A 27,592-nucleotide genomic window follows, 5' to 3' on the forward strand; every position below is an offset into this window, starting at 1 on the left:
GCTCATGTTAGGTAGGACATGTTGAAAGCAGGTTCGGTGCTTATGAAAAAGATGCAGCACTTTGTCGGAAAATGCCAAGCTTCATTTTAGTGTTCATTGCTACTTTCCCTTTTGTCCGGGAGTGTTGCTCCTTTATGGCCGAGTTGGATGAGGTCACACCTGTTCATTTAACTCAACCTGTGCGCGATGAGGTGATCTTTTGGCGTTTTGTCGACTCATTTTCAGAGCCTATCCCATGGAGGAAAGAGCGGCACCAGTGACAGTAAGGTTGGCATCGGATGCCTCTGATCATAAATGGGGTGGGTATATATTTGTCGCTTCCCGGTCAAAACGCCATCACCTTCGGCGTTTATTGGTTATCTAATGTGCAATTTATAACAGACATCTGTTACAAAGAGGCACTGGCTTTGTATTTTGTTTTACTGTCAGAAATATATACACTCTTGGACAGAAGAGTCGATGTGCAGGTAGATTCACAAAGTCTCTCCTAGAAGCTAATTTCGGCCTAAAGTTGGAGTGGGTCCCAAGTGGGGAGAACCAGGCAGATTTTCCATACAGGGAGCTTTCTAGAGCGGACACTCGTCTTACAGTGCGATGTGGCACTTCCTGCAAAGGGAGCTCGGTGGAAGTTCGGGGTTTTCATGGGGTCTCACGATACTGCTCTCCAATGTTCCGAAAGGAAGATTCCCAGTTCCAGGCTCGTCAGGGGTAAACGTGTTTGCACAGTCATGCCCTCAGGGTGAGCAGCTGTATGTTTTCCCTCCCTTTGTGCTCATTCCAGCTCTGATCAAGCTTTTCATCGAATGGGGAGTGTGTCGGTGACAATAGTAGTGCCGAAGCACCACCATCCAAGGTCCTGTTGGCCGCGTTTAGTGTATTTTGCAACACGGTCTTTGCGCCTAGAGCGGAACTCGGTCAGACAGGCGTCCTGGTATTTCCGTCAAGGCGAGGATATGGTAAAAACTCAGAGGGCCTTCGATTCGAGCTTTGGGCATGCGAGTGTCGTTTTCCTGCGGATGGTCGGATTTCGAGGGAGGTTCGTTTGCCGCTCAACACCCAGTGCTTCTAGTATCTGATTTGATGTTCAAGGGTATGAGGGGATTTGGTTGGCCAGCGTCGCTGGTTGTCAGGTTGAGCGTAAATGGCGGAGCAAGATTGGGAGTCTTGTGCAGCGTTTTGGCAGAGCCCTGTCGAGCAAAGAAACCGGAGTTGGCGGTTCTAGACGGAGGTGTAAACGACATCAGCAAGGCTGGCGGTGCAGGAGTAGAGGAGTTGCTGAGAGTTCTTGCCTCGGCGGGTAAACGTTTGTAAACCAAGTGTCAGTGGATAAAGTTTGTATTTTCTCTCCAATGATTGTATAACTCAGTCAGACCTAGTAGGTCAGGTTCATTTAACGGTTTGGGGGAGTATGACATCACAGAGACGACTGCAAAGATGACTCAGGTCAGTTTTGGTCTTGCGTACCGGAGTGCACGTGGATTTAGATATTTCGCTCAGGTTCCTTTTTAATACCCCAAACAGGTTTTGGTAACCGTACTGTTTTCTTTCCTTTCCTTGTTTCTCAAGCTCGACCGGGTCAAGGAGAGTCTTAAAGAGTTGGACGATCGTTTTGACAAGTTTGACATTCAACACGCAGAAAAGGAGTTTGATTAGCAGTTTGTCGACCTTTCTTTGGAGCAATCATAGCTCAGGCTATTTCACTGACGGCGAGGGCTCAATTCAGCGACCCCAGAGGGTGTGGCTAAGTTTTTAGCGGATCGAGACTCAAAGGGTCGAACACAGGTTCATGCCTCGGGTTGCGGAAATTTTGGAAAAAGTGGACCTTTTGGCTGTGGGTGTGAGCGACATCTTTCAGCCGGAACAGTCGATTCATACATTGGTCAGCTCAGGGCCTATTTCAACATAGGTGGAAAGACACTTCCTTGGCTGCAGAACTCACAATGGGGCAACCCTTGTATTTCCTTTCGAGTGCGGAAATATTTAAAGGCAACGAGGCTTGAGCAAGCCCGGGTGACGCCAAGACAAGCAGTCCCCATTTTCTCTGACAGGATCAGGTGGCTCGCAAACGAAATCAGGAAGTGAATAACAAAGCTTCATGAGACCGACCATGTACACTTCGTGGGGCAGTTCATTTTGTACAGGGACTTGGCTTTCTTCTTGTGCCTATGGTGGGCAGGAGGTAGGTCGGAAGACGTAGGGTGAACGAAGACCAGTGAAATCACTAAGATTTATGGCAGAGATCTTCTTCTCAGCCACACTATTGGCCAAACTGTGCGGCAAGGTGGCTCATCTCTCGTTGTAATCCCCAATATTAGATAGTGAAATGGACCCGGCAGGGGCTTTGGAAGGCGTGGTCAGGTTTGCACGGGATACGGACATCTACACCGGATCACAGGTCGTTGACTAACAAGCCGTTCACAGGAAACGGCCCCACGAATCGCCTCAAACTATACTTCTCAGCTTCGTCAGATCCGGGTGACCGCGTCTTAAGACCCTACGGTGGAAGGGCGGGAGTAGCAGCCACTCTGCGGTTGCAGGGAGCCACGGACCAGGAAGTGATGGATCACTGCGGATGGGTGACACAGTGAGCGTACAGACACCACACTTGGATAGATGGATAGAGTAACCAGGCGCCGCACCACGGTTCTTTTAATAAGGAAGGCCATTGAGGATGAAGGAAAGGAGCGGCTATCGCCAGCAGACCAGGCTGGTGAGTTCTATCGGCCCTAAACTCCGGCTTCAAGGCTGAGAAGGCTTTAAATCTCCAGCAGGGCAGGCAGCGACGGTGTGAGAGTTGGATGAGAGATGGGGGGAAAGTGGGGGGCAGTGGCGTGCGGATCCTGGGTGCGGGTGAGGAACCTTTTCTACCCAGTCCTCAATCCATGTAGAGGCCGGAGCCCAGGACGAACACAGCGGTGCAAATAATTTACTATTTGCACCGCTGTGGGTGTTGAAGGCGACTGACTCTTTGTCAGTCGCGATTCTGGCTGGGCTAAGGTGAGGGCGTCAATAGCGGTGGGACTGTCCGGCGGACCCCCTTTTTTGTATTTGGGTTTTTGGTTTTGGGGAATTCTTTTTTACCCCACCCACCCTACCCCTTTTCGCTCCCGGTTCTGGTTTCTACGTTTAGAACCTTTTCTACCCAGTCCTCAATCCATGTAGAGACCGGAGCCCAGGACGAACACAGCGGTGCAAATAATTTACTGAGGGGTGTAGTGTGTGTGGGTGACGTCATAGCCTTTGTTTTGTGTCAGCCTTTGTTTTGAGTGCAAATTTAGAAGCATGTAGGTATCGGAGGTGATGTATTTTGTGTAATAGAAATATATATATTGATACCACAACGTGCAATGCTTCAAATCAATAATTCATTACCTACCTGTATGATTTAGGGAGTTGAGTTTGTATCACATCTGCTCCTTCAAAGTTTCCCACTGTCAACTTGGCTGTGCTAAATCGGGTGTACAATTCCCTTACATCAGCTGCGAAGAAAAAAAACAACCATCAAATAAGATACATCTTCTTGGTTTCATTTGGCAGATTGCTGGGGGTCATCTTCACATGCCCTTCAGTGCCTTTATATATCGCCAGTTCTGCCTATCTTACAGTATGGATTACTAGCCTGGTACCCATACACTGCCACATTATCAGCAAAGTTAGAAGGGGTACAATGTAGGGCAAGCAGAATGTGTTTGAAGCAACGCCGAGGTGACATAAAGTTTAAAGTCACTCAACTGGATGAGCATTCCTTACAGCAGACAGCAGCACATCCCCCCCCCCCCCCCACAGAAGTGTGGATGGTCTACGAACGAATACTTACCGGTAGAGTTGAATTACTAATTTGCATATTCCCTATGCCGCGAGGCAAAAATGCTAAGACTTTCACACAATAGCGCCCTCCATCGTCCTACCCTTAACACCCCGCTACATGCCTGCCACGGAGTCGTCCTCTTATGATGAGCCCTACTAAATGACTAAATGTAAGATAAGATAAGATAAGATAAGATAAGATAAGAACTTTATTATCCCACACTGGGGAAATTAAAACTGGCCATGATTCAAACAGTACAGACAAAAACGCTTAAAATTATTTAACAACAAACAGATAGATAAAAATATTAATTAAGAATATCAGGTATAAAAATATGTATCTAGCATGGATTAAAAACTATGCACAGCATACGAGGTAAAATGTACACAAGAGAGGTCCTTAAAACCAACAACGCATAAAAACAGCAGACTTTAGGGCCATTGTAAAAACGGATTGCAGTAGGGACAAAGGAGTTGTTGTAGCGTTGTGTCCTAATTCTACGTTGTAAAAGGCGATCCTCCCGCCGGCGACTTGATAAAAACTTAGGGTACATGGGATGGGATGGGTCAGACAGGATCATGTTAACTTTAGTGCATACTTGGTCATGGTAGAGTGCCTCTGGGCTTTGTAGTTCGACTCTGGTTATTTTTCTAGCTTGCTTAACTACTCTTAAAAAAGATTGTTTGTCCTGAGATAGCATGTTTCCATCAACACAAATAAGGCTAAAAGATAAAACACTTTGTAAAATAGTGCGGTAAAACAGTTCTAAAATGGTGTTATCTACGCCAAAGGAGTTAAGCTTTCTGAGAAAATACAAACGTTGACGTAGTTTACTAGTTGTACAACTTGTGTTTTTATCAAACTCAATTTATCGTCTATAACAGTTCCAAGGTACTTATACTCCGATACTCATTCAATTGGCCGTCCATTTATGGTAAGCGCTGGTATGGGCGTGCCCCTCTTTCTGAAGTCAAATACCAATTCCTTAGTTTTATTTACATTAATTTCAAGGTAATTTTCTGTACACCAGTTAACAAAATGATTAATTTCGCTGTTGTAGCTTTGCAAAGAGTCCTCCGTGGAAGACGTATGACCAACAATTGAGGTATCATCGGCATATTTGATGATCAAGTTGTCAGTCTCTATTGCTCTGCAGTCGTTGGTATAAATTGTATACAAAACCGGGGACAGGACACAACCTTGCGGGGCACCTGTATTTGTACTAAGAAATGGTGAGATAGTGGAGTTTAGCTTAACCTGTTGTGTCCGGTTTGTAAGAAAACTTTGTATCCATAAAACAATATTAGAATCTACATTAAGATCAAGGAGCTTTTTAATCATGAGGTGAGGCTGAATTGTATTGAACGCACTTGAAAAATCAACAAAGAGGGCTCTAACATAAGTACCACCTTTTTCTAAATGTTCGTAAGCAGCATTTAAAAGAGTAAGCACTGCGTCTTCTACGCTTCTTTTGGGACGATATGCAAATCGCATCTGGTCTAAAGATTGGTTAACTGATGGCATGAGCCTATTCATGATAACCCTTTCTAAACATTTCATTGGCACAGATGTTAAAGCCACTGGTCGAAGATCGTTCATCTCTCTGGCATGGAGTCGCTTAGGAATAGGAACAATGGTTGAACATTTCCACAGGGCTGGGACTTTCCCGGTACTGATAGAGGCCTGAAAAAGCTTATGAAAAGGGAAAACTAACTGATTAGCACATACTTTCAAAACTTTACAACTCACGCCATCCAGTCCCTTTGCTTTGTGAGAATTTAATTTGCAAAACAATTTCCGTACTTCCCCAACTGAAATGTTAAGATTATTTGTCGGAAAAGACCGAGCCAGATCAGCCACCTGTGTCTGTTCACTACTGAAGTCAGTTTGATTAAATCTACAATAGAACGCATTAAGATCATTAGCATACACAGATTCATTTTCAACATTAACACTTTTGGGCTTTGGCTTATAACCTGTCATAGTTTGTAATCCTTGCCAAGCGCGCTTGGTATCGTTAGCTTTAAACATATCTTCAACCTTAACCTTATACATTTTTTTACATTCCAGTGTTTTGCGTTTGAGTTTCTTTTGTACCAACTTACGATCCTCTTTAGTACCTGAATGGAAAACTCTCTTCTTTTCATTCAACAGTAATTTCAGTTCTTTTGTTACCCAAGGTTTATTGTTAGCAAACAGTTTAACAGTCTTACATTGAATCATTGAATGTAAGCACCAAAGGACCGAGTATGTGGGGAAGGAGGGAGGGATACTCTACCGGTAAGTATTCATCCGTAGACCCCATCCACACTTCTGTGGGGGGGGGGGGAGATTTGCATAGACTCGCACCGAGGAAAGGCGGTGGGTATACACAGTGCGACTGCATGTCTTAAGGGGGGGGCGTAGGACCCCGGCGTGCTCAAAAAATTCAGAGAACGCTTCGCGGCCGCTAGGCCCGATAGTGGTCCATGCCCAAAACGTACAGGGGGTGTCGTCCCAAGGGTGAACAAAACATTATAAGTATTGTTAGCATGCATTGTTAGCACGCTGTATGCACCAGTGGATTAGGTCCCAGGTTAGTGCACAAAGCCGGGCCGACCGGGTGCCCCCCTGGTGATTGATATACGCTACCACAGTAGCGTTGTCGGAGCGCACCAGGACGGCCTGCCCCACTAACTGTGCTCGGAAGTGCTGGAGGGCATTTCGGACCGCCAGCATTTCCAGGACGTTGATGTGGGTTGAGTGGTGTTCCGGGCCCCACACCCCCGCTATCTGGCGGGGGTCGAGGGTCGCCCCCCAACCGTACAGAGACGCATCAGTGACGACGGTTGGGGCGGGCGGAACACTCGACCACGTGTGAGGTTGGCGTCCTCCACCCACCATTGAAGGTGGGGGGTCAGCCAAGGCGTGGTAGGCACCGGGAGGTTGACTGAATGACGGCTGGGCCGGAAGTAGGAGAGGATATGGAGCTGGATAGGCCTCATCCTCAGCCTGCAGAAATCTACTAGGTCTACCATGCTGGCCATCAGACCGAGTAACTTGAGCCAGGCTACCGCTGGCGCCACCGTAGCCCCAAGGAAAAGGGCTACACACTGACGTAGGTTCTGTACCCGTTCCGCCGAAGGGCGGGCTAGCCCCCTCTGAAGGTCGAGAGCCGCACCCAGAAAGGTGGGCACCTGAGAGGGGATCGGGTGCGATTTCTTGGTGTTTACGAGGAACCCCAGGCTGGACGTGAGGCGCCGACTAAGTGTCAGCGCCGCATACATTGCCTCCGTGATCGGCCCACAATTAGCCAATCTTCGAGGTATTGGAAAATCAGCAGTCCTCGCCTCCGAAGTGCTGCCCCGATCGCCCGTACCACGCGGGTGAAAACCGAGGGGAGGTTGACAGCCCAAAGGGGAGCACCACAAATGCGTATAGCGTTCCGTTGTAGAGAAGCGCAAAAATTTGCAGTGTTCGGCCTTGATGGGAACGTGCAGGTAAGCGTCCCGAAGGTCCAAGCTTGCCCCCCTCGCAGGTGTATCGATTGATTCGAGGATTGCCCACAGCGTTTCCATACGGAAGCGCTTTGGGTGGATAAATCGGTTTAGGGGCTTTAAATTGTCCGCCTCCTTCTTGGGAACTAAGAAGAAAGTGGACATGAACCCCGTCCGTGTCCCCTGGCCGGGGACAACGCGTATTGCCCATTTGAGGAGAAGGGAACTGATCTCCCCTTTCGAGGGGGTCAGACGGGGTGGGCGTTGGCCGCACCAGCATGTCCGACGGGGGGGGTCCTCGTGAACTCGAGTGCGTAGCTGCACTCGATCGTTTCAAGGACCCACCTGTCGGACGTGATCTGAGCCTGAAGGCGGTCTCCCACGGGTCCGTCGACGGGAGGTCGCCTGGAGACAGGGAAGTCACTTCCGCCACGCCCCAGGATACCGGGGGCGGACACACGAAAACCACAGCCCGACTGGGCCTGCTGTTGGCCTTGGGCCGGCGTGCCTGCGTTCGTCGGTCCTTGGTTCCCACAAAAACCACCACGGGCGGGTCTCTGTGGGCGCCTACGTGGAATCACAAAGGAGGCTTGCTTGCCTTTTCTTGCCGCTGGTACGAAGGTCTGTGGCTTCTTTAAGTTGATTTTATCTGTGGCCTTGAGGCGCCTGGCCTCGGCCTCCATAGACTCCGTGAATTGCCCTGCAAACAGGTCTCGTCCCACGAAGGGGTGCTCATGAACTCTAAACGGTAACCGTGTTCGACCGTTGTGAGCACCCATGCGTCGGACGTAATCTCGCTCAAGACCCTACGAAATCTCCGAGACGGCCCCCGACGGGTCCCGGTTCGGGGCCAGAGTCGGAAGCAGGGTGTCACCGCCTCCACCCCCCTGAGTAGCGAGGAGGGGGAGGGGGCCTACCGCCGCCACGTCCCCTGCCGCCTGTCTGGAAGTTCTGACGGGCATGCTGGGAGTAGCGGGGTGCCGCTGGGGCAGTGCCATGTCCAAGGGGCCTAATTGAATGTTTCAATTACATGTTTCTATCGATCCGTCCTGTCGCACGAATAAATTTGTGTTACTATGGCAACAAACTAAATACTATTCACTAAATACTGAACGCCTGACTGCGAAATCAAACCCGGCGGCGCGTACGTGCCAACGACGGGAGTGAAAACAGTTACATTATAGTAAGCTATGTTATATAATGGTATTCACATTAAAAAACACAGAATCAGTGATCAGAGAACAATGAGCAAAATGGGAACTCACCTGTGAATATGTTTGGGGTCTTCCAGCAGGCTGCCTGTGTAATATCACTCAAAGAAACACCTTTAAAAAATGCCCATGATGTGGAAGCCGCCCGAGTTTTGTGGGCGTTAACCCTCTCCGACGTTGGCAGGTTCGCGTCTGAGCGTATCGCTGCGACGAGCCATCGAGTAATCGTGTCCCGGGCCATGCGGCGGCGTCGACGTAACGAACAACTGTGGGTGGTTACGAAGCGGTTCCGTTCGGCTGACATACCACTTAAGTGCCCTGACTGGGCACCATAGCTTGTCTTTCCGGACCGACGAGTGGGATTTAATGTCTGGCACAAAGATATCTGGAGGCAAAAACGTGTCAGACTGGTTCTTGGTCAGAAAACCCATCGCGGGTATCAGACGAACCCCACCCGGTTCCCGACGGATGTGGCCGGGCTCGGTCGACAGGGAGTGAAGCTTACTGTGAAGCCTTGACGTAGCCACAGCTAACAAGAAAGTCAACTTAATGGATAGTTGCAACAGCATTGCGCTAGCCATTGGTACATAAGGCAGTCCCGTTAGCGTGGTTAGAACGCTAAAAAGGTTCCATGCGGGTACCAGCCTCCGTACGGGAGGCCGGGACACAAACATCCCCTTAAGCAGCTGGCTAAGAGCCCGGCTGTTGGAAATGGAGGACCCATCCAGGGAACCCATTGTGAACGGCCGCAATTGCTGACCGGTAGTTCTTAATCGTACCCGTCTTGCGACTGTCATCAAAAAGGTAGACCAAGAAATCTGCTACCTCCCCTACATTAGTATCGGGGGGATGTAGAGACCGCTGCCTGCACCATCGGTAAAAATGTCGTAGCCTGCTGTCATACACCTTTCTGGTGGATGCCCGCCGGCTACATGCTGCACTTTCCGCAGCTCGTCGTGAAAGGCCTGCTGCGCAGAGTGACTGTGTGACAGAACCCAGCACGTCAGGTGGAGATGTTGGGGGGCTGGGTGCAGTAGGCCCGAGCTGGGTTGGAACAAGACGTCTGCCCTCTGGGGAAGAACCACCAGGCGATGCACCAGTAGCCTGGTAGAGCAGGTGAACCACGGTTGGCGGGTCCAAAAAGGGGCTATAAGGAGGATTTTGCACTCCTGCTGCTCCAGTTTGGTGAGAGGAGTTTTAGAGAAGCGAGATCAGGGGAAAAGCATACGCTAGAAGGAGTCAGGACCCCTCGAGCAGTACGTCGGGAATTGGTGGTTGTTGCTTGAAGCGAACAGATCGACGTGTGGGCGGTCGATCAGTTGGAACAATAGTTGAGCAACCTGAGGACGCAGCGTCCACTCTGTGGGGTGGATCCACCCCCTGGACAGAGCATCCGCTGTGACGTTCTCCTCGCCCGGGAGATGAATCGCCGATAGGGAGACCTCGTTGTGCATGCACCAGTGGAGCAGCTCCCAGGTGTGTGCGCACAACTGGGGGGACCAAGTCCCCCCCTGGTGGTTGATGTATGACACGACGGTGGTGTTGTCAGATTGAACCAACACCACCTAGCCAACCACCTCCCTCCGGAAACATTCGAGAGCGTAGGTCACTGCTAGCAGCTCGAGTACATTGTGTGGGCCGAGCTGTGCTCGGGGCCCCAACACCCAGCCACCTGGCGTTGGCCCAGGGTAGCCCCCCAGCCCGAGAGACGCGTCCGTTGTGACAGTCAATGACGGTCGGGGCTTTGCGTCGTCGGGCCACCACCGGAGATGTGGGTCCAGCCACGCCGAAGTCGACACCAAATGACTGATGGTGTTGCGACTGGGTCGGTAAAAGGAAAGCAGGTGGAGTTGTATCGGTCTCATACGAAGCCTGCAAAACTTTATGACGTCCACCATGCTGGCCATGAGCCCCAACAGTCGGAGCCAGGCCTGAGCCGGGGCCCCGACGTTGCCAAAAAGAGGGAAACGCATTGTTTGAGGTTCCTCAAGCAGTCCCTCGAAGGGAGGCCAGCCCGGCCCGAAGGTCGAGTGACGCCCCTAGAAAAGTCGGGCACTGGGATGGGGTCGGCTGGGATTTGTCGGTGTTTAGGAGAAACCCCAGCTCGGCTACCAGGATTGACCCACGATCAACCAGTCGTCGAGGTAGGTGAACACCGACACCCCCCGCCTCCGCAAGGCGGCCCCTACCACCTTCACTAATCAGGCGAAGACCCGAGGGGAGGTGGAGAGGCCGAACGGGAGCACTGAGCATTTCGGTATTGAAACCGAAGGAATTTCCAGTGCTCTCGGCAGATGGGAACGTAAAGGTAAGCATCCTTCAAATCAAGGCTTGCCGCCCACGCTGGCGTCCGGATGGACTCTAATGTAATTTTGAGAGTGTCCATCCGAAAACGCACACCGCGACTTCTTATTCTTTCCACCCCTGTGTGACATATTGTCTTGAGTAACCGAAGACACGTCAGATGGCTAAGGAACGGGCACCCCCGAACACCAGAAACCCGATGCCGTGGAGCGTCCGTCCGAGCGTGACCCGCTCAGGGGCAACAGTCCGTCTAGCCCTCCCCTGGCCCGCGGTGCCCCAACACCCATCGGGTTAGCGGGCGCTGCGTGGTCCGGAAACCCGGTTAACAACCCGCCCCGGTCACCCGTGCTGTGTTGCACTGTGCCAGGGGGGCCCGAGAGGCCAGAACCCATTGAGCCATGACGGGTAGCCACAATGGGCTGTCCGGTGCTCTGGGTTTGGTCGGTGGCAAGCATCAGACCCGGTACAACGTCTTGCTTACCAACTCGACCCTTCTTAGGCTTAAGTTCCGTCTTAGGGGCTCGGGTAATCCGCCCCTTGGACACAGCCTTGCGTTTGCCAGCCCCACTATCTTTGGCCGATGCTGGGGACCGAGTACTCGGCCCCCGACATCACCAGTGGGACTGCCAGCACCCGCAGCGGACAGTGGCTGTGGGTGCTGGGCAGTAGACTGGGACGGCAACATAGTGTCGCCGACACAGCCTACCGAGGACTCGGACTGTCCCGAGGGGATGTAATTTCCTTCAGTTAGGACAGACTTTGTCCTCCCAATTATATCAATCAAAACAACACAAACTACGACGGTTCCACGAACCGTACTGGTCGTAGGACATTATAAGAAAGCTTCACAAAGCAAAAATGGGGACGTTTTAAGAATAAATCTTGCTAGTTATTAAAAACCACGTCTCACCCTCCTGCCGCTAAGAAAAAAGAGGAAGATCACTTGGTACCCTGCGGGGCACTATGGGGCGGCCAATAGAGGGCGCTATTTAATTCTTAGCGATATTACCTGCCGGTATAGGGAAATGTGCAAAAATAGTATTGTGCTCTACAGGTATGAGTGAAGTAGACTTACTTTTTTTATTTTGTCTGTAAATTTTCTTTGTGTACTGTTAACAACATGTTTCATGTCCGACCTGACCATTTTAATCATAAACTGAGTTGCTAGTCAAACAAATGGAGCTCTGGACAATATAAGAAGAGTGATTTTAGGAGCTCAAAATGAGCTCCTGAGTATTCTCAGGAGAGCGATTAAAAGAGCTCCTTCTAGGTCTGATATTGTGATGGGGTTGATTGCAAGAAACGATTGTGAGAAAGCTGCAAAAGATAAACAGTCGGGTTGCCCTTCCACACAGTGAAAAATCACACGTAAATGTCATTGCTATGTAAAAATACTTTACTTCCGGGTATTGACTGCCAAAGTAAATGCTTGTACAGACATCATTCTGAATACAAACGCACGCACCTACATCGAGACACTTATTTTAAGTTGTAGGTGTACTTACCACTGAAATAATCAATCTGTTTCTCATAGACTTTAGCTACACCAAACATAAGCTGTGAAGATAAGTAGAGAGAAAGACGTGGGTGTGCTCCATGATGTTTCACTGGCTCAGCCTTCAGGCATATATACTTCATGATATCATCACTAAAAGAAAAAGAGGGTACGTTATTATTCACAAATTGCTAGGCAGTATGGCACTTATAATTGGCTAGAAGTACAGGGCAGTGATACTTGTTTATGTGCTCAAACTGCTAAAAAAAACCTGCTTTAAACGTATGCATTGAATCCTGAAGAGGGCATTGAAACCTGAGAAGGGATCGATTGCGACTTCTCTGCGTTCACCAAGAATCCCAGGTCGGACCTGAGGTGCCAAGTAATCTTGAGCGCCGCGTCTGTCACCTCCCTGGACCGACCCACAATTAGCCAATCGTCGAGGTATGGGAAAATTATCACCCCTCGTCTCCGAAGTGCTGCCCGATCGCCCGCACCTTCTTCGCCTGTGGCGTGGAGGCCTGTGGTTTCTTCACTGCAGACACGATTGAGTGGCATAACTGGACAATTATTTCCGCTCCTTGGAGTCGGGCTAGTTCTCTCCCCTACAATGTACTGTGCAGTATGGCTATCCAACCCGACTACATGATTGTTTGAACAATGTGAGCGACGGCAATTTCGGGTTTATGTGAAACTGATATCTCCAACAATTGCATGGCAGTTGGCAAATTGCAAGAACCACCATCTCACTTACAAATCATGAGGCGGGATACCAACAGGCGGGATACCAACTTCAAGACGAAGTCCTTGGGGTGTCGACTTTCTAAAAAATGTTACTGTTTTTTCTCATTCCCTTAGTATTTTCCCGTCCCTTTATATTTCCTCATCCAGGTTTATTTCCCGTCCCACGTTATTTCCTCTTCCCATTTTTTTCTTCCCTTAATGTTTTCCCGTCCCTTAATATTTCCCCCTTCCATGTTTATTTCCCCATCCCAGGTTTATTTCCTCTTCCTATTTTTTCATTCCCTTAATATTTTCCCGCCCTTTAATATTTCCTCTTTCCGTTTTTTTTTTTTTTCCTATTTTTTTATTCCCTTAATTTTTTCCCGTCCCTTAATATTACCCCGTCTATGTTTATTTCCCGTCCCAGGTTTATTTCCTCTTTCCGTTTTTTTTCTCATTCCCTTAATTTTTTCCCTGTCCCAGGTTTGGTTCTTCTTTTCATTTTTTCATTCCCTTAATAATTCCCCGTCCCTTTAATATTTCCCTGTCCCAGGTTTATTTCTTCTTCCCACTTTTTCATTCCCTTAATATTTCCCCGTCTATGTTTATTTCCCCGTCCCAGGTTTGTTTCCTCTTCCCGTTTTGAATTCCCTTAATATTTCCCCGTCCAGGTTTATTTCCCCGTCCCAGGTTTATTTCCTCTTCTCGTTTTTTCATTCCCTTAATTTTTTCCCATCCCTTAATATTTCGCCGTCTATGTTTATTTCCCGTCCCAGGTTTATTTCCTCTTTCCGTTTTTGTCTCATTCCCTTAATATTTTCCCCGTCCCAGGTTTATTTCTTCTTCTCATTTTTTCATTCCCTTAATAATTCCCCGTCCCTTTAATATTTCCCTGTCCCAGGTTTATTTCTTCTTCCCACTTTTTCATTCCCTTAATACTTCCTCATCTATGTTTATTTCCCCGTCCCAGGTTTATTTCCTCTTCTTGTTTTTTTCATTCCCTTAATAATTCCCCGTCCCTTAATATTTCCCTGTCCCAGGTTATTTCTTCTTCCCGCTTTTCATTCCCTTAATATTTCCCCATCTATGTTCATTTCCCAGTCCCAGGTTTATTTCTTCTTCTCGTTTTTTTCATTCCCTTAATACTTCCCCGTTATTGTTTATTTCCCCGTCCCAGGTTTATTTCTTCTTTCCATTTTTGTCTCAGTCGATTAATATTTTCCAATCCCTTAATATTTCCCTCACGTATGGAGGACGGAAAGTGGACATCTGCTTTTCTGGTATCAGAAATGCAGAAAAGCAGATTTTATGGTTGTTTTACATGAATTTTTCTCCTTTTCTACTTTTCTGCTACCAGAAAAGCAGATTGAACGTTTTGTGACATTGCAATTTCTACGTTTCTAATTTTCTGTTACCAGAAAAGCATGTTTTACTTTTTCTCCTAATGCTTGCGGACGAAAAGTGGTCATTTGCTTTTCTGCTACCAGAATAGTAGAAAAGCAGATTTAACGTTTTGTGAAAATGCAATTTTCTATTTCTCTGCTTTTCTGCCACCTAAAAAGCAGATTTTACTTGGGCGGCCGAAAAGTGGCCATCTCCTTTTCTTCTTTCAGATACCGGAAAATCATATTTTACCTAGGCAGTAGGTGGCCGAAAAGTGGCCATTTGCTTTTTCGCTTTCAAAGGACGGCCCGTGAACGTGAACCATGTTGGGGAACCAATCACGTCAGTCAGTCGATACTGGAAGAAGAATGGCCTACTTTTGTGATGACCGCGCAGGCGGCGCGGCATCTCAAAGGAAAAACTCTGGCGGAGGTTTCACGGCTACCATCCAAAATAGACTTCAAGGATTATTTCCTTACCAAAAACACGGTCAGTCATACAGTTTCCCGAGTCAAATGAAACAGGTGACACGTTTGGACTTGTTCAATAAACTGAAACATTCACGGGCGGTCCTTTGAACGAAAAAAGCAAATGGCCACTTTTCGGCCACCTATATAGGTAAAATATGATTTTCCGGTATCTGAAAGGAGAAAAGGAGATGTCCACTTTTCGGCCGCCCGAGTAAAACCTGCTTTTCAGGTGGCTGAAAAGCAGAGAAATAGAAAATTGCATTTTCACAAAACGTTAAATCTGCTTTTCTAATATTCTGATAGCAAAATAGCAAATGGCCACTTTTCGTCCACCAGAGTAAAATCTGCTTTTCAGGTGGCAGAAAAGCAGAGAAATAGAAAATGGCATTTTCACAAAACGTTAAATCTGCTTTTCTACTATTCTGGTAGCAGACATGCAAATGGCCACTTTTCGTCCGCCAGCATTAGGAGAAAAGGTAAAACCTGCTTTTCTGGTAACAGAAAAGTAGAAACGTAGAAAATGCATTTTCACAACACGTTCAATCTGCTTTTCTGGTAGCAGAAAAGTAGAAAAGGAGAAAAATTCATGTAAAACAACCATAAAATCTGCTTTTCTGCATTTCTGATACCAGAAAAGCACATTACGTGTCCGGCCCTCTAAAACCCAACCCGACCAACCCTTGTATCTGGTCGGGTCGGGACGCATACTTTTGGAGGTTTTTAAAGTGAGAAAAATCAGCTGGGAGTTGGGGGATTAAGATCGTTATCACCACTAATCCGATAAGGTTTGACAAAGCCATCCTGCCTGAAGGAATCCATGTGGATTTTTATCAATTGAAGACTAAGATATTGATTGTTACAATATTTAAAATGATTAAAATTGTAAAAAGTTAATTGGTTTTCTTTTTTGAATGGTAAAAATCCATCCATGAATAGCAAAGAACGGTTATTGTTTGTGTCGACTTTCGTTACGCCGGCTGCGCCGTACGTGCGCACTAATACTGTTTATAGATAAAGTAGTGCTGCTAGGCCCTGTCCGTGACAAACATGCATGCGAACGTTTTTTAAAGGCAAACTTGTTCTTTCAATTAATTTTACAAAATAAAACATCTGGAAGAAATTCTATGAGTGACAATTAACTTGTCTTTTTAACCGCTGCACTGGCCCTCGAACGTCAGCAAACACGCATAGAAATAGCACCAGATTTCACACACAACAGCAGATTTCAAGCCCACTAGTCGTTGTTCTTTGCGTGCAACACAAAAATACAAGAAACTTTGAACGCTAGAGGGCGCATCAGAACAATGCGATAGCATGAGATTAAACGCCCTCTATTGGTAAAATTACGCGAACTAGAAACACACACGCCTTGAGAAAACGACTTGACGTGTCTGCACATGCTCCCCCACGATGCATGCATAATAGTATACCGTACATAACGTACATACATATATCATGTACAGCATAGTCGTCGCACACATGGATATATATCTTTCTGTCAACATCGCCCAAAACCGAGCAGTTGCGTGGGAATTTTAGCGTCTCTACGACAAACTACACAACCAGCATGACCAATAGTAGCCGTATGAACAAAAATATTATTTCATTGTGTATTGTAAGATTTGTTCTTTATTTTGTTTATTTTGTTCAGTTAGATGAATGCTTTCTTTTTCTGTGGGTTAGTTTTTAGTGCATATTGGGTATAATAAATACGATAGTTAGGAGGCAATCGATTGAAAATTGAAATGGACAAATTGGAAGAACTGTTTTTTTTTCTTTTTTTTCCAAATTGCCGTCGGGCCCTTCGCAACTTTTTTTATGATTGCCTTGATGCCCTTTGAAATTTTTAAAAAATTGCCTTGGTGCCCTAAATTTTTACACACAAAAAAGGCAAAAAAAACGACTAAAGTTACTATAGCATGTATAGGCTGTACTATGTTTGCCCTATCACTTTAACCCGCTTCGCAAATTTATGTGTCTGCAGTTTAAGCGATTTTTAAAATTTTGCTGTTAGATACAAAATTTATGGACTGTTATGCAAAGTTTTGATTTTGCTATACAAAAAAAAATTGCGTAACGGTCCATGCAGAAATACTGGACGAAATCGTTCCCTGGTAAACTTAGAATGCTTTTAATAAAAGCTGGCCAAGAGCGCATGGGTCTTGTAACGCTGTTTTGCGTCATTTCCCTTTGAATATTAAATACTGTAAGTACAAAGTAGTCACAGTTTGCAAAGAAAGCTGCAATTGTAGCTTCCATACTGGGCTTTGAACTGCTTACAATATCTTTTGCCAAAAAAAAAAGAAAAAAAAAAACACTTTTGTACATGTAATGTATAATGCCTGATCAAAATCTAGAAGCAATGTACAATAAGCTTAATTTACCCATTAATGACAGAATTACGTAAAAAGTACTAATTTTAAAATACACATACTGCTCAGTTATTGCCATTGCAAATGGCCATTTCATGTAGCTTTTAAAAGTAGTTCCAGAAATCATCCAGTCAGGCCCGTCCAGAGCAGGTTGTTTGTTTAAGGGATTAAAGGGATTATCACAGTTGGATGCCAGGACAGTGTGTTTACTTAAGGATCCTCCAAAAGTATGTGTGAAACTAGCAATATTTTTTAAAGGGCTGGACACGTCATGGCAACAGTTTTACGGTTGGGAGTACACGGGCACTTAAAACAAACATGAACACGACTCAATTTTTTTTTTTTTTAAACAAACAAAATATTGATACAAACCGCCGAGAAAACTCACCAAAATATTGTCCATATTCCATGAAACAGAACACTTTTCATTTTTGTGTTTTGTTTTATACCACTGTTTCCGATTTAAATACTTTTAGTTTGTACTTCAATCGATTGGAAGTTGCGATCTCTCAAAAGCTGGTCAACGTGACAACTACACACGTGCAAGTTACGTAAATACATGTACTTTGCAGTATTTTCCCAACTTCCCAACAACAACGTGGTGATATTGCTGGCGTAGGGAATTTCCCCTACACACAGCCTCGCGCCCACTGCAGTTCATTCTCCTAGATTGAAAGTACAGCACGCTAGTAACGGTGACAGCAATAGAAAGGCACATCCACGGGATCGGTGATGGATAACTATGGGATATCAGAGAGTGATCACTATGGGATGGCAGCGCTGTACATGTGAGAAGCATTAAAAAATATGCTTCTTCGCTGCGCTCGTAGTATACGCATGAAAAACAGTTTCAATTTATTATAGGACACTCAACAAAAAAATCTTGGAAAATATAATTTTGTTTCAGAATTTAATAAATCATGGGCGTGGGCCTGTCTTAAACTGCATACACCGATCGAGAGGGTTTCACCAACTCGGTAAGCGGCAAGAAAGTAATATAAATACTCGGTGCTTTTCAGCATCAGAGGCAACAGAAACCGTATACAAGCACTCCGGGTCCCGGGCGTGTGCATTGAACCACACAATGGGTCGTCCGTTGTGAGTTAAAACCGGATGTCATTCTGTCCACACGCAGTGTTAAAAGATAAACCCGAACCGGTTTAGACTTAGACCGCCTCGCTGGACGGTTTAAGTTTTGGGGTTTAAACCCGATCCGGTCTAACTTTATTTGCGTTCACACGCACAAAAGTTGAACCCGAACCGGTCTAAGTGGACTTAGACCAACTTTAGTACGGCGTGTGAACGACCTCTATGCTAATGTTCATGCTATTATGCTAATGTTGTACAGCTCCGTGGTTGTATAGTGCAGACTGGCCCTTATTTGTCGAAGGGGGCGCTTTGTTCTATATATTTCTGTTTCGTTCTATATATTTCTGATTCGATCTAAATGTTAATGTTTCGTTCCATATATTTCTGTTTTGTTCTATATATTATATTATTTCGTATATCAAATAATTTCGTATATCAAATAATAAACCACAATATTATTTCGTTATATGTAGATTTTTTTGGTCTCTATATCCACTTCAACAGCCCCAATCACAGTGTCAATGATGTTGAACTTCTGGTGATTGAAGCCTGCAATGGTGATGACACACACCGCAAGAGTAGAGAATCACACTGGATTCACCAACTCAAGACAGTCAAACCCTTTGGACTAAACATAAACACTGGTGTTAAATAACTACCCATTACCCTCCACTTCACTCCTGCCTGAGAACTTATATGTTGTAATATTCTGTAAATAAAGTATAAATTAAACAATTTTAAGTTTTTCTTATGAATTTGTTTCTATAACTATCTCATGTAAGTAACCCCCCCCCCCTTTTCCACAGGTCCCTCATACCTATTTTTAATACCATCCAACCTTTGATCTTGCTAGTCTTTATTAATTGACCAGTCTTAGTTGCATCATGATGCAACTTGCTCTCTAATTCTACCCTTTCATGTTCGCCGATGCATGACCCAATAATCAACATCGTGGGCTAGTTTAGTCCGCTTGACCAGACTAAACTCACTGTGTGAACGCAAGCCAATTTGGACTAAGTCATGTTTATCTTTTGGACACCAGCGGTGCTTAGATTAAGGACTAGTTTAACCCCAGGTCTGAACATACCCATTGAATCGTAGCCACCAATATTGTTTCTGAAATAGAAACTTTGATTGGCTGTTATTTTCCTGCTTCTTTCTGGATCCTTCCCTTAATCCCTTTCCCCTCTCTTTTTCTATAAATGGATATGTATTTGGTTATTTATGTATGGATATGTATTTGTTTGTATTTGTTTTATGCCTCTGAAGAAGGTCCGGTTTGGATCGAAAGCTATAGGCCATCTACCCTATTTATTATATATATTTATTTGGTTCTATATAATGAATAGGGTAGATGGCCTTAGCTTTCGATCCAATCCGGACCTTCTTCAGAGGCATAAAACAAGTACAAACAAATACATATCCATTTATAGAAAAAGAGAGGGGGAAAGGGATTAAGGAAAGGATCCTAAGGAAAATAACAGCCAATCAAAGTTTCTATTTCAGAGACAATGTGTGGCTATGAACCAATAGGAGTAAAGTGGCAAGGACAAAGGATGTTTAGAATGAAAGGATGGGTTACTGGACCATAAAAGTGGTAAATGTATTGTTCGACAACAATGCAGGGAGACATGAAAGGGTAGGATTAGAGAGCAAGTTGCGTCATAAACAACTAACAATGGTCAATTAATAAGAATAGCAAGATCAAAGGTATGATGATTTTAAAAATAGGTATGAGGGACCTGTGGAAAAAAAGGGGGGGGGGGTTGCTTACATCAGATAGTTACAGTGATGAATTTATAAAAACAACTTTAAACAAGATTAATTTATACTTTATGTACAGAATATATACAACATATAAGTTCTTAGGCAGGAGTGAAGTGGAGGGTAATGAGAAGTTATTTGATACCAGTGTTTATGTTAAGTCCAAAGGGTTTGACTGTCTTGAGTTGGTGAATCCAGTGTGATTCTCTACTCTTGCGGTGTGTGTCATCACCATTGCAAGCTTCAATCACCAGAAGTTCAACATCGTTGACACTATGTTTGGGGCTGTTAAAGTGGATAGAGACTGGGTACGGTTTCTTAGTCTTCATGGAAGAGACATGATTCGCAAAGCGAAGACTAAGTTTGGTCTTAGTCTCTCCCACATATTGTAGCCCACATCTCTTACATGATATGACATAGACTACATTAGACGTGCTACATTCAGAGTCGGTCTTAATGTTGTATGAAGAGCCAGTGGTATGACTCTTCACCTTAAGTGAGGGCTTAATGTGCAGACACACTCTGCATTTGGAACGGGTACATTTGTGACAGCCCAGTATATCTGTCGGGGGTTGTGTTTGGACTGTACCTGGGGCAAGTTTGGCCCTGACTAGTATGTCACCAAGGTTCTTAGGGCGGCGGAATGCAACCATAGGAACCTCGGGGATTGCTGAGTGTAACCTGCTGGAGGAGTGAAGTATAGGCATGTTATTATTGAGAATTGAGGGAAGTTTGGGTAGTTTGGGGTGGAAGGTGGTGACCAAAGCAACTCTATTGGTCGGAGCTTTTTTAGCTCCCGTGTTAGTCAACAGAGTATGACGAGGTACGTTGAGAGCCCTGTTGATAGCAAGTTGGACCCTACGTTCGCTGTGTCCGCTAGATACAAGGTGTTTCCTTAGCTCTGATGAGCGCCTCTTATACAGGGTATCTGTGGAACAGATACGCCTGATACGTAAGGCCTGACTGTAAGCAATTGCCTTCTTACAGTGACTAGGGTGACAGCTATTGGAGAGAAGGTACTGGTGGGTGTCGGTGGGTTTACTTTAAACATCTGTGACAAGGCCATTAGTAGTGAACTTTATGGTGGGGTGAAATGAGTTGATATGGTTAATAAACTCATCCAAGCTGTCTTGGTCACCACACCAGATGGAGAAAATATCACCAATAAATCTCCACCAAACTAGTGGTTGGTTGGGGGCGTAGGACAGGAGTCCGTCCTCCAACTGAGACATGAATAGGTTAGCATATGAGGGTGCCATTTTGGTACCCATGGCAGTACCCTGTATTTGGTTCTATATATTTTTTTTTGTTCTCTATATTTTTATTTTATTCTATATATTTATTTCGTTCTATATATTTTTTATTTCGGTCTATATATATTTATTTTCGTTCTGTATATTATTTTTCGTTCTTTTTTTTTTATTTTCGTTCAATATATTTGTTTATTTCATTCTATATATTTTTTATTTTGTTCTATATATTTTTTATTTCGTCCTACATATATTTATTTCGTTCTATATATATTGGTTTCATTCTATATATTGGTTTCGTAATAAAGTCATAAACGGCGCCCCATATATAGCATTGTTTTTTCTCAGAAGTGATTTTGTTAAGGCAGACAACAAAGGAACTATTGAAATTATCAGTTGAAGTACCAGGAGCTCTGTTAATATTACCAACAATAAGATTACAACCACTGCCAAAGACACATTCAAAGTCTACACACAAAATCATTAGATCATCTCTGGAGCTGAAATTTAGATGATCACTGATAAACATGGCAACTCCTCTTGTTTTATTACTACGTGAAGAATGGACAAGGTGGTAATTGTCCATGTGAACATAAGTGTTTCAAGGTAAAATTGTTTTAAAGCAATTTTGGCACTATGGAGCTAACTAGACTATTCCTTGCACGGCCGTTTGATGATCGATGAGGATGGTAGAAGAAAAAAAAGCGGACCATACCAGCCATTACTGGAACGACAGAGATAGAAGGGGGAAAAGCGGAACCCCAAAGAAAACGGCACAATCGAAGAAAAAAAAGAGGAAAAACGTGGAATTCCACGGAAACACGGAAGTCTCACATGCCCGAGTATGGTGAAATCGATGGCTAGACCTTGCTGACAACAAACAATTCTGTCAGTTTAACTAATTACCTAAAAAATCCCAATAAAAACTGATTAATTTTTACACCAAGGAAGAGGAGAAAAAAGTTTTCAAAGTTTAAAGTCTCAATAACTGCCATGTGAACTACTTGCAGATAATGTAAATGTTTCTTTTATGATAGATAGGTTTTGTACCATCTCATTTAAAAGTTGCAAAGTTAATTTTCTTGTAAACAATGATTTAAACAAATGAGGCCATTTTTTTTTAATAACTTGGATTACGGGAATCGCCGCCCGAAAAAATCGTGTTTCTAACAAAAAATTAAAAATCCCCGCCCGAAAAATCTAATTTTGTAGGGGAAAAAAAAAAAAAATAAAAATACACAACACTTTCATACAACAGTGCCACCGATCGCGTACATGTACAAAACACCATCGTGTAATGTTTTTACTGGCGATTTTTTCTTCTGGAATTTACAACGAGACCCCTACATGTACACGTACATGCACATGTACACGTATTAAACCGCGGCGTGAGTCAGTGTCAACGGAGGAAAAAAACCGCGGTTGATGTATGATGGTAACCAGACCAATGGTATGCATTCACGTACAAAAGTGTGAGTCCGTTTATAGACTATACTATTTGCCCAAGTGCATACAGTTTGGCCATTTAGTAACAACCACGAGAGCATCGACCGCTCACGACCCAAACTCATGCAATCAATTGATGCGTCAACAAATGGTCTGTGTGCGCCAATTTGGGCAGAGCATCAGCGTGTCGTGTGTGCTTCCTTCTGCACTAACTCGTGAGCTAGGAACCGGTGTACGTCCGTGGATTAGTAATAAATCATGGGCCTTAAATCACGGAGATATCGGTAAATTTGTCTTTATTTCAATTTTGTTCTAACATTTGTTAATTTGGTGAAAGTCTGACTTTTTGTTCGACACGATTTAAAAAAAAATATGAATATATTTTTTTAAAGCCGAAAATGTGAATAATTTAGGGTCGCGGTGTAACTAAAAAGTAAGGGCCAGTCAGTAACCAGAAACCGAACATTTTGTTTGGCCTAAAACACTGGCGACATTCATTGAGTGAGTGGTTGCTTTTATCTACATAAATTGTGTATATATGTACGTTTTTTAGAAGCTGCCCGCGTGCATTTTTTTAAATTTTTTTTTTTTTTCCCCCGCCCGATTTTCTGGGCTCGAAATTCCGTAATCCCCCCTTTTTTTTTTTTCTTTTTTTTTCCGCCCCCCCCGCCCGTTTTTTGTAGCTTACAAATCCGTAATCCAAGTAATAAAAAAAAAATGGCCTGAACGGTTAAAAAAATAAAGGTATACTTTGCCTGAGTCTTACCATGTCTTGGATATGCTGACAGTGAAGTAATCTCTTTTTGACAGGGAAACTGACCTACATTTTGTGGCAGCAATCCTATTAATAGAAAAAATGATAGCAAAAGTAAGATTTTCACAGAGGTAAAAGTTGGCAATTAGTCTCAAACATACACAAACTTCCGGGATCAAGTTGATCCTAACCAAACTGAGTTTAAAGTACGTTAACTTTGTTTCTTCATATACATGTACTTTAGTTTACTTTTAATTATAGGGCTTTATGGTGTGAAAGCAAACTTTAGCCATGAATATACGTTGACTCAGTGTTGTCCAGAAATGTCAGCTCTAGCTGCAGGCTTTTTCACCGGCTACCGAGTCCTTTGCAACAAAATCATCCAAAGTTCATAGGTTGCACAAATTAGGGCCTGATCGGCAAATGGGGTTTCTTTAAATTAAGTCCTTGCACTATATCCGAGGATGTAGGGCCTATTGATTGTAAGAATTCCTTTTGTAAGTCATTTAGGTTTTTTTGTTTTTTTTATAAACTTTGCATTTTCAAAGTTCAAGAATGGATGATGTCATCACGACGTTTACAACTTAAACGGTTTCCTCTCCTAAAGAATATCTCACTCATTATGAAGTTTGTAGTTATACGAAAATGTGTCCCGGACTGAGTGCCCGAACACTTTAAACAAAATATATGTATATATATATAGCAATTCAGTAACAAAAACCAGTGTTCGGCTATCGGTGGGTGAGTGTTTGAATCGATGAAAAGAATAGCTCTCTAAAATGCACAAAAGAAAATCAACATTAAAATGTACTTTTGGTGTGATGGTTAAGCATCAAAAGGTGTATACTTTAACATAAAAGCCATTAAAAACACCTTTTCAAGCATTTCTAAAGGCATTTCCGGTTTAGACAGATCAAAGGTCAAGCAAAGGTCACCGACATATTCATTTTTGTGAAGTACGTGAAGCCCTTTTATTTCATATGATGTAGAGAATATCAATGTGGTTGAGAAAATATGAAATTTTGAAATATTGATGACTTAAGGGAAGACTAACTAACCGATTGGGAAATGTATGTTGTTAATGCCTTGAACACATACTGAACAAAAGTTATGATTTATTTAAATATTAACAAAAGCCTATACAACACCCGGTATTCCCAGGCATTCTCCCATCCAAGTACTGAGCGGGCCCGACTATGCTTAACTTCGTACCAATCAACGTAACATGGTCGTGTATTTTTTAAGAAAATATACAATCTGCAAACTTTGACCTTCCAGTACGAACAGGAGGAGGGGTCATACGATTTTGACGTTAACTTTTCAAATGTAGTCCCATCAGTCTTGATCTATCAGAAGCTCAAATCTGAATATAAAACATGTAAAATTCAAAGACTTAATACATGTACAGCAAATAGCAAATGGTCATTTTTTAGCTGTTCCGACGTAGTGGTCGGAACAGCTATTAAAATCTTCAAGATTTTTATTAGCTGTTCCGATGTAGTTGTCAGAACAGCTATTGTTTTTGTTCAGATTTTTATTAGCTGTTCCGACGTAGTGGTCGTAGTGGTCGGAACAGCAATTGAAATCGTCAAGATTTTTATAAGCTGTTCCGACCTACCGTCGGAACAAGTATTGTTATCGTCAAGATTTTTATTAGCTGTTCCGACCTACCGTCGAAACAGGTATTGTTTTTTGTCGAGATTTTTATTATTTTTATTATTATTATTATTATTATTATTATTATTATTATTATTATTATTATTATTATTCTTTGTTTCTCGCCAAAACCCCATTGCATTTGTACACGTTTTTTCTTTAAGCCTAATCTCCCAAACCATAATACGAAAGAGTGAGTTTATTATACCAAATTGTAGCTTAGAACATAAGCTTTACTCTAAATGTAAAAAAAATTGAAAATCTTAATTAATTAACCACGTAATCTTCATTTGAATATAACTGGATGCAGTCGCTTCATGTTATTCTTAAATATTCTCTTTGGTAAATGCCATACAGTATGTACCTATCATGAGTTGTGACTTCTTGAGATGAGTATACGCATTTGAATATAACTGGATGCAGTCGCTTCCATGTTATTGTTAAACATTCTCTATGGTAAATGCAATTCAGTATGTACCTATCATGAGTTGTGACTTCTTGAGAGAAGTCTACTCAAGTTTCCTTTTGTTGTTTTTCTACTTACGTTCTGGACCACAGCGAATTCTCTTTTTATTCCTTTCCTAACCGAGTTCTGGACGTACACGAAGGCATAGGGTTTTCGTTTAACGAACGTGCGCAATTGAATAGGGGTTTTTGACGACGACGACACACCATCGTGTCCACACATTCTACCTCCATGTTTACACTAAACTTAAACAGTTTGAAGATAATGATAGTTGAAAGCTTCCCTTAACATATTACTTGCTGTTGTGTTGTAGTTTTTGAGAAATTAGTGAAAAAACTGTCAACGTATGACTGAGACCGAGTTGGTTTGGGACCGAGTTGACCGGCTTCGTTTCAGGCGACGAGCGTGAACGACGAAAATAGAACGCCAGGGATTTTGAATCATTTACGGGTGAAGTCACCTTGTTTGCGCCGGGGACCATTTGCCTAAACTAATTCAAGTATTTCGCTTTCTTTTCGGAAATTATACCATGACATACAAAAACTCTTTGGCAGGAATACAAAAGCAGCGATTTTATTATGCTGACGTTTCTCTTGTGGTTGAGTGGGCCATTTGTATAAAGCTGCTTATAATGAATAAGCAAAACTGTTTGCTTTATAAAAAAGCATAAATTGAGCAGAATAGTGGCTTAATGTTATAGAGCTGCTTATATAATCAATAGGCAAAACATTTTGCTTTAAAAAAAATTGCAGATCATCAGAATACCTTGATTCACAACTTGTACTTGTATTTGCTGTGTTTAGCTGCTTTTTGTGTTTAAAAATCTTTAGTGTAGTTTGGTCCAGGGCCAATGGCTTTTAAAGGAAAGAATCGCATCGCTTGCGTAATCATGGAATTGTGCTTACGCTAAGCGTATTTAACAGCTTAGCAGGGAATGTGTTCTTGAGCGTCACAATTCGCAATAAAAAAAAGGTACAGTTGACTAACTGTGCTCAAGTCCTGCAAAACTGAAAACAACAGTGACTTAAAAATTTAATTTGCATTCTCAGGATAATACCCGTGGTTTACTTACGTGCAAAAGTAGGCCGGGGCGACTAGTGTGCTTTAGTGTTAAAGTCGCGACTACAAATTATTATTTGAGTTACGACTACAAATTATTATTTGAGTCGCGACTACTATTTTTCTCTACTCTTTTATAATCGTGCTCAAACGTCGACTACAAAAATTGTCCCAACTACCTGTCTGGTGAAACACTGGTTGTGTTGCTTCTTACTATTTGCAACATATAATATAACGTGCGCTTGCAACACTTTGTGGCACAAGTCTTGAGAATCCGTAATTTATCGCGACAAGCATCGTAGTTGGGTTTGAGGAGCGATTAGTTGAGTTTGTAAATTTCACTAGTCACCCAGGCCTATCATGATGGGAACTTGCCTATTAAGGTTTTATCGCGAATTGCAAAATTTCAAGAGAGGGCGTTGCGAGCGCGAGTCGTAGAAACTGCATAGTAACCGCTCCATATTCCTTCCCAAAATGCATCGCGGTTCTGAATCGCAATAAACCTTATGAAAAATCTTGTGCAAATGGGCCCAATGTCGTGCTCTGCTCTGGAAGCAAACATTCAGTGCTTAGCAGAAGCAGTGAATTCTGCGCTTACGTCAAGCAAAATACACTGCTTAGCAGGGATTTCTTTTGTTTGTGTGCTTCCAAGCTCGCACATTTTATTCCGCGCATGCACATTAAGCCGAAAATTGTGATCGTAGGTGCAGAGTTTGGTGGTTACGAGTTCAGTAAAATCCACTCGAACAAGATCAAACATCAAACCACCAACCAAATACAAGGATTTTATCCTTAAGTAGTTTGTCACACGGCAATGGACTCTAAAGATACTAGCATGAACTCAAGAAACCAACCAAATCAAACAA

The 27,592-nt window shown here is 43.7% G+C and overlaps 1 protein-coding gene across 1 annotated transcript in view; it reads right to left on the bottom strand.

The window, feature by feature from the left end:
* LOC139940815 (meiotic recombination protein REC8 homolog) overlaps window positions 1–27,592 on the bottom strand; it is a 418,728-nt gene that overhangs the window by 370,396 nt on the left and 20,740 nt on the right. Inside the window, exons 2-4 of the mRNA XM_071937199.1 lie at window positions 23,558–23,632; window positions 12,305–12,447; window positions 3,377–3,479 (exon numbers count right to left, since the gene is read on the bottom strand). Coding sequence (XP_071793300.1) covers window positions 3,377–3,479; window positions 12,305–12,447; window positions 23,558–23,632 — 321 coding nt within the window. The remainder of the gene's footprint in view (window positions 1–3,376; window positions 3,480–12,304; window positions 12,448–23,557; window positions 23,633–27,592) is intronic.

Source organism: Asterias amurensis, chromosome 8 (assembly GCF_032118995.1).
Source record: "Asterias amurensis chromosome 8, ASM3211899v1".
In the NCBI taxonomy this organism is placed as follows: Eukaryota; Metazoa; Echinodermata; class Asteroidea; order Forcipulatida; family Asteriidae; genus Asterias; species Asterias amurensis.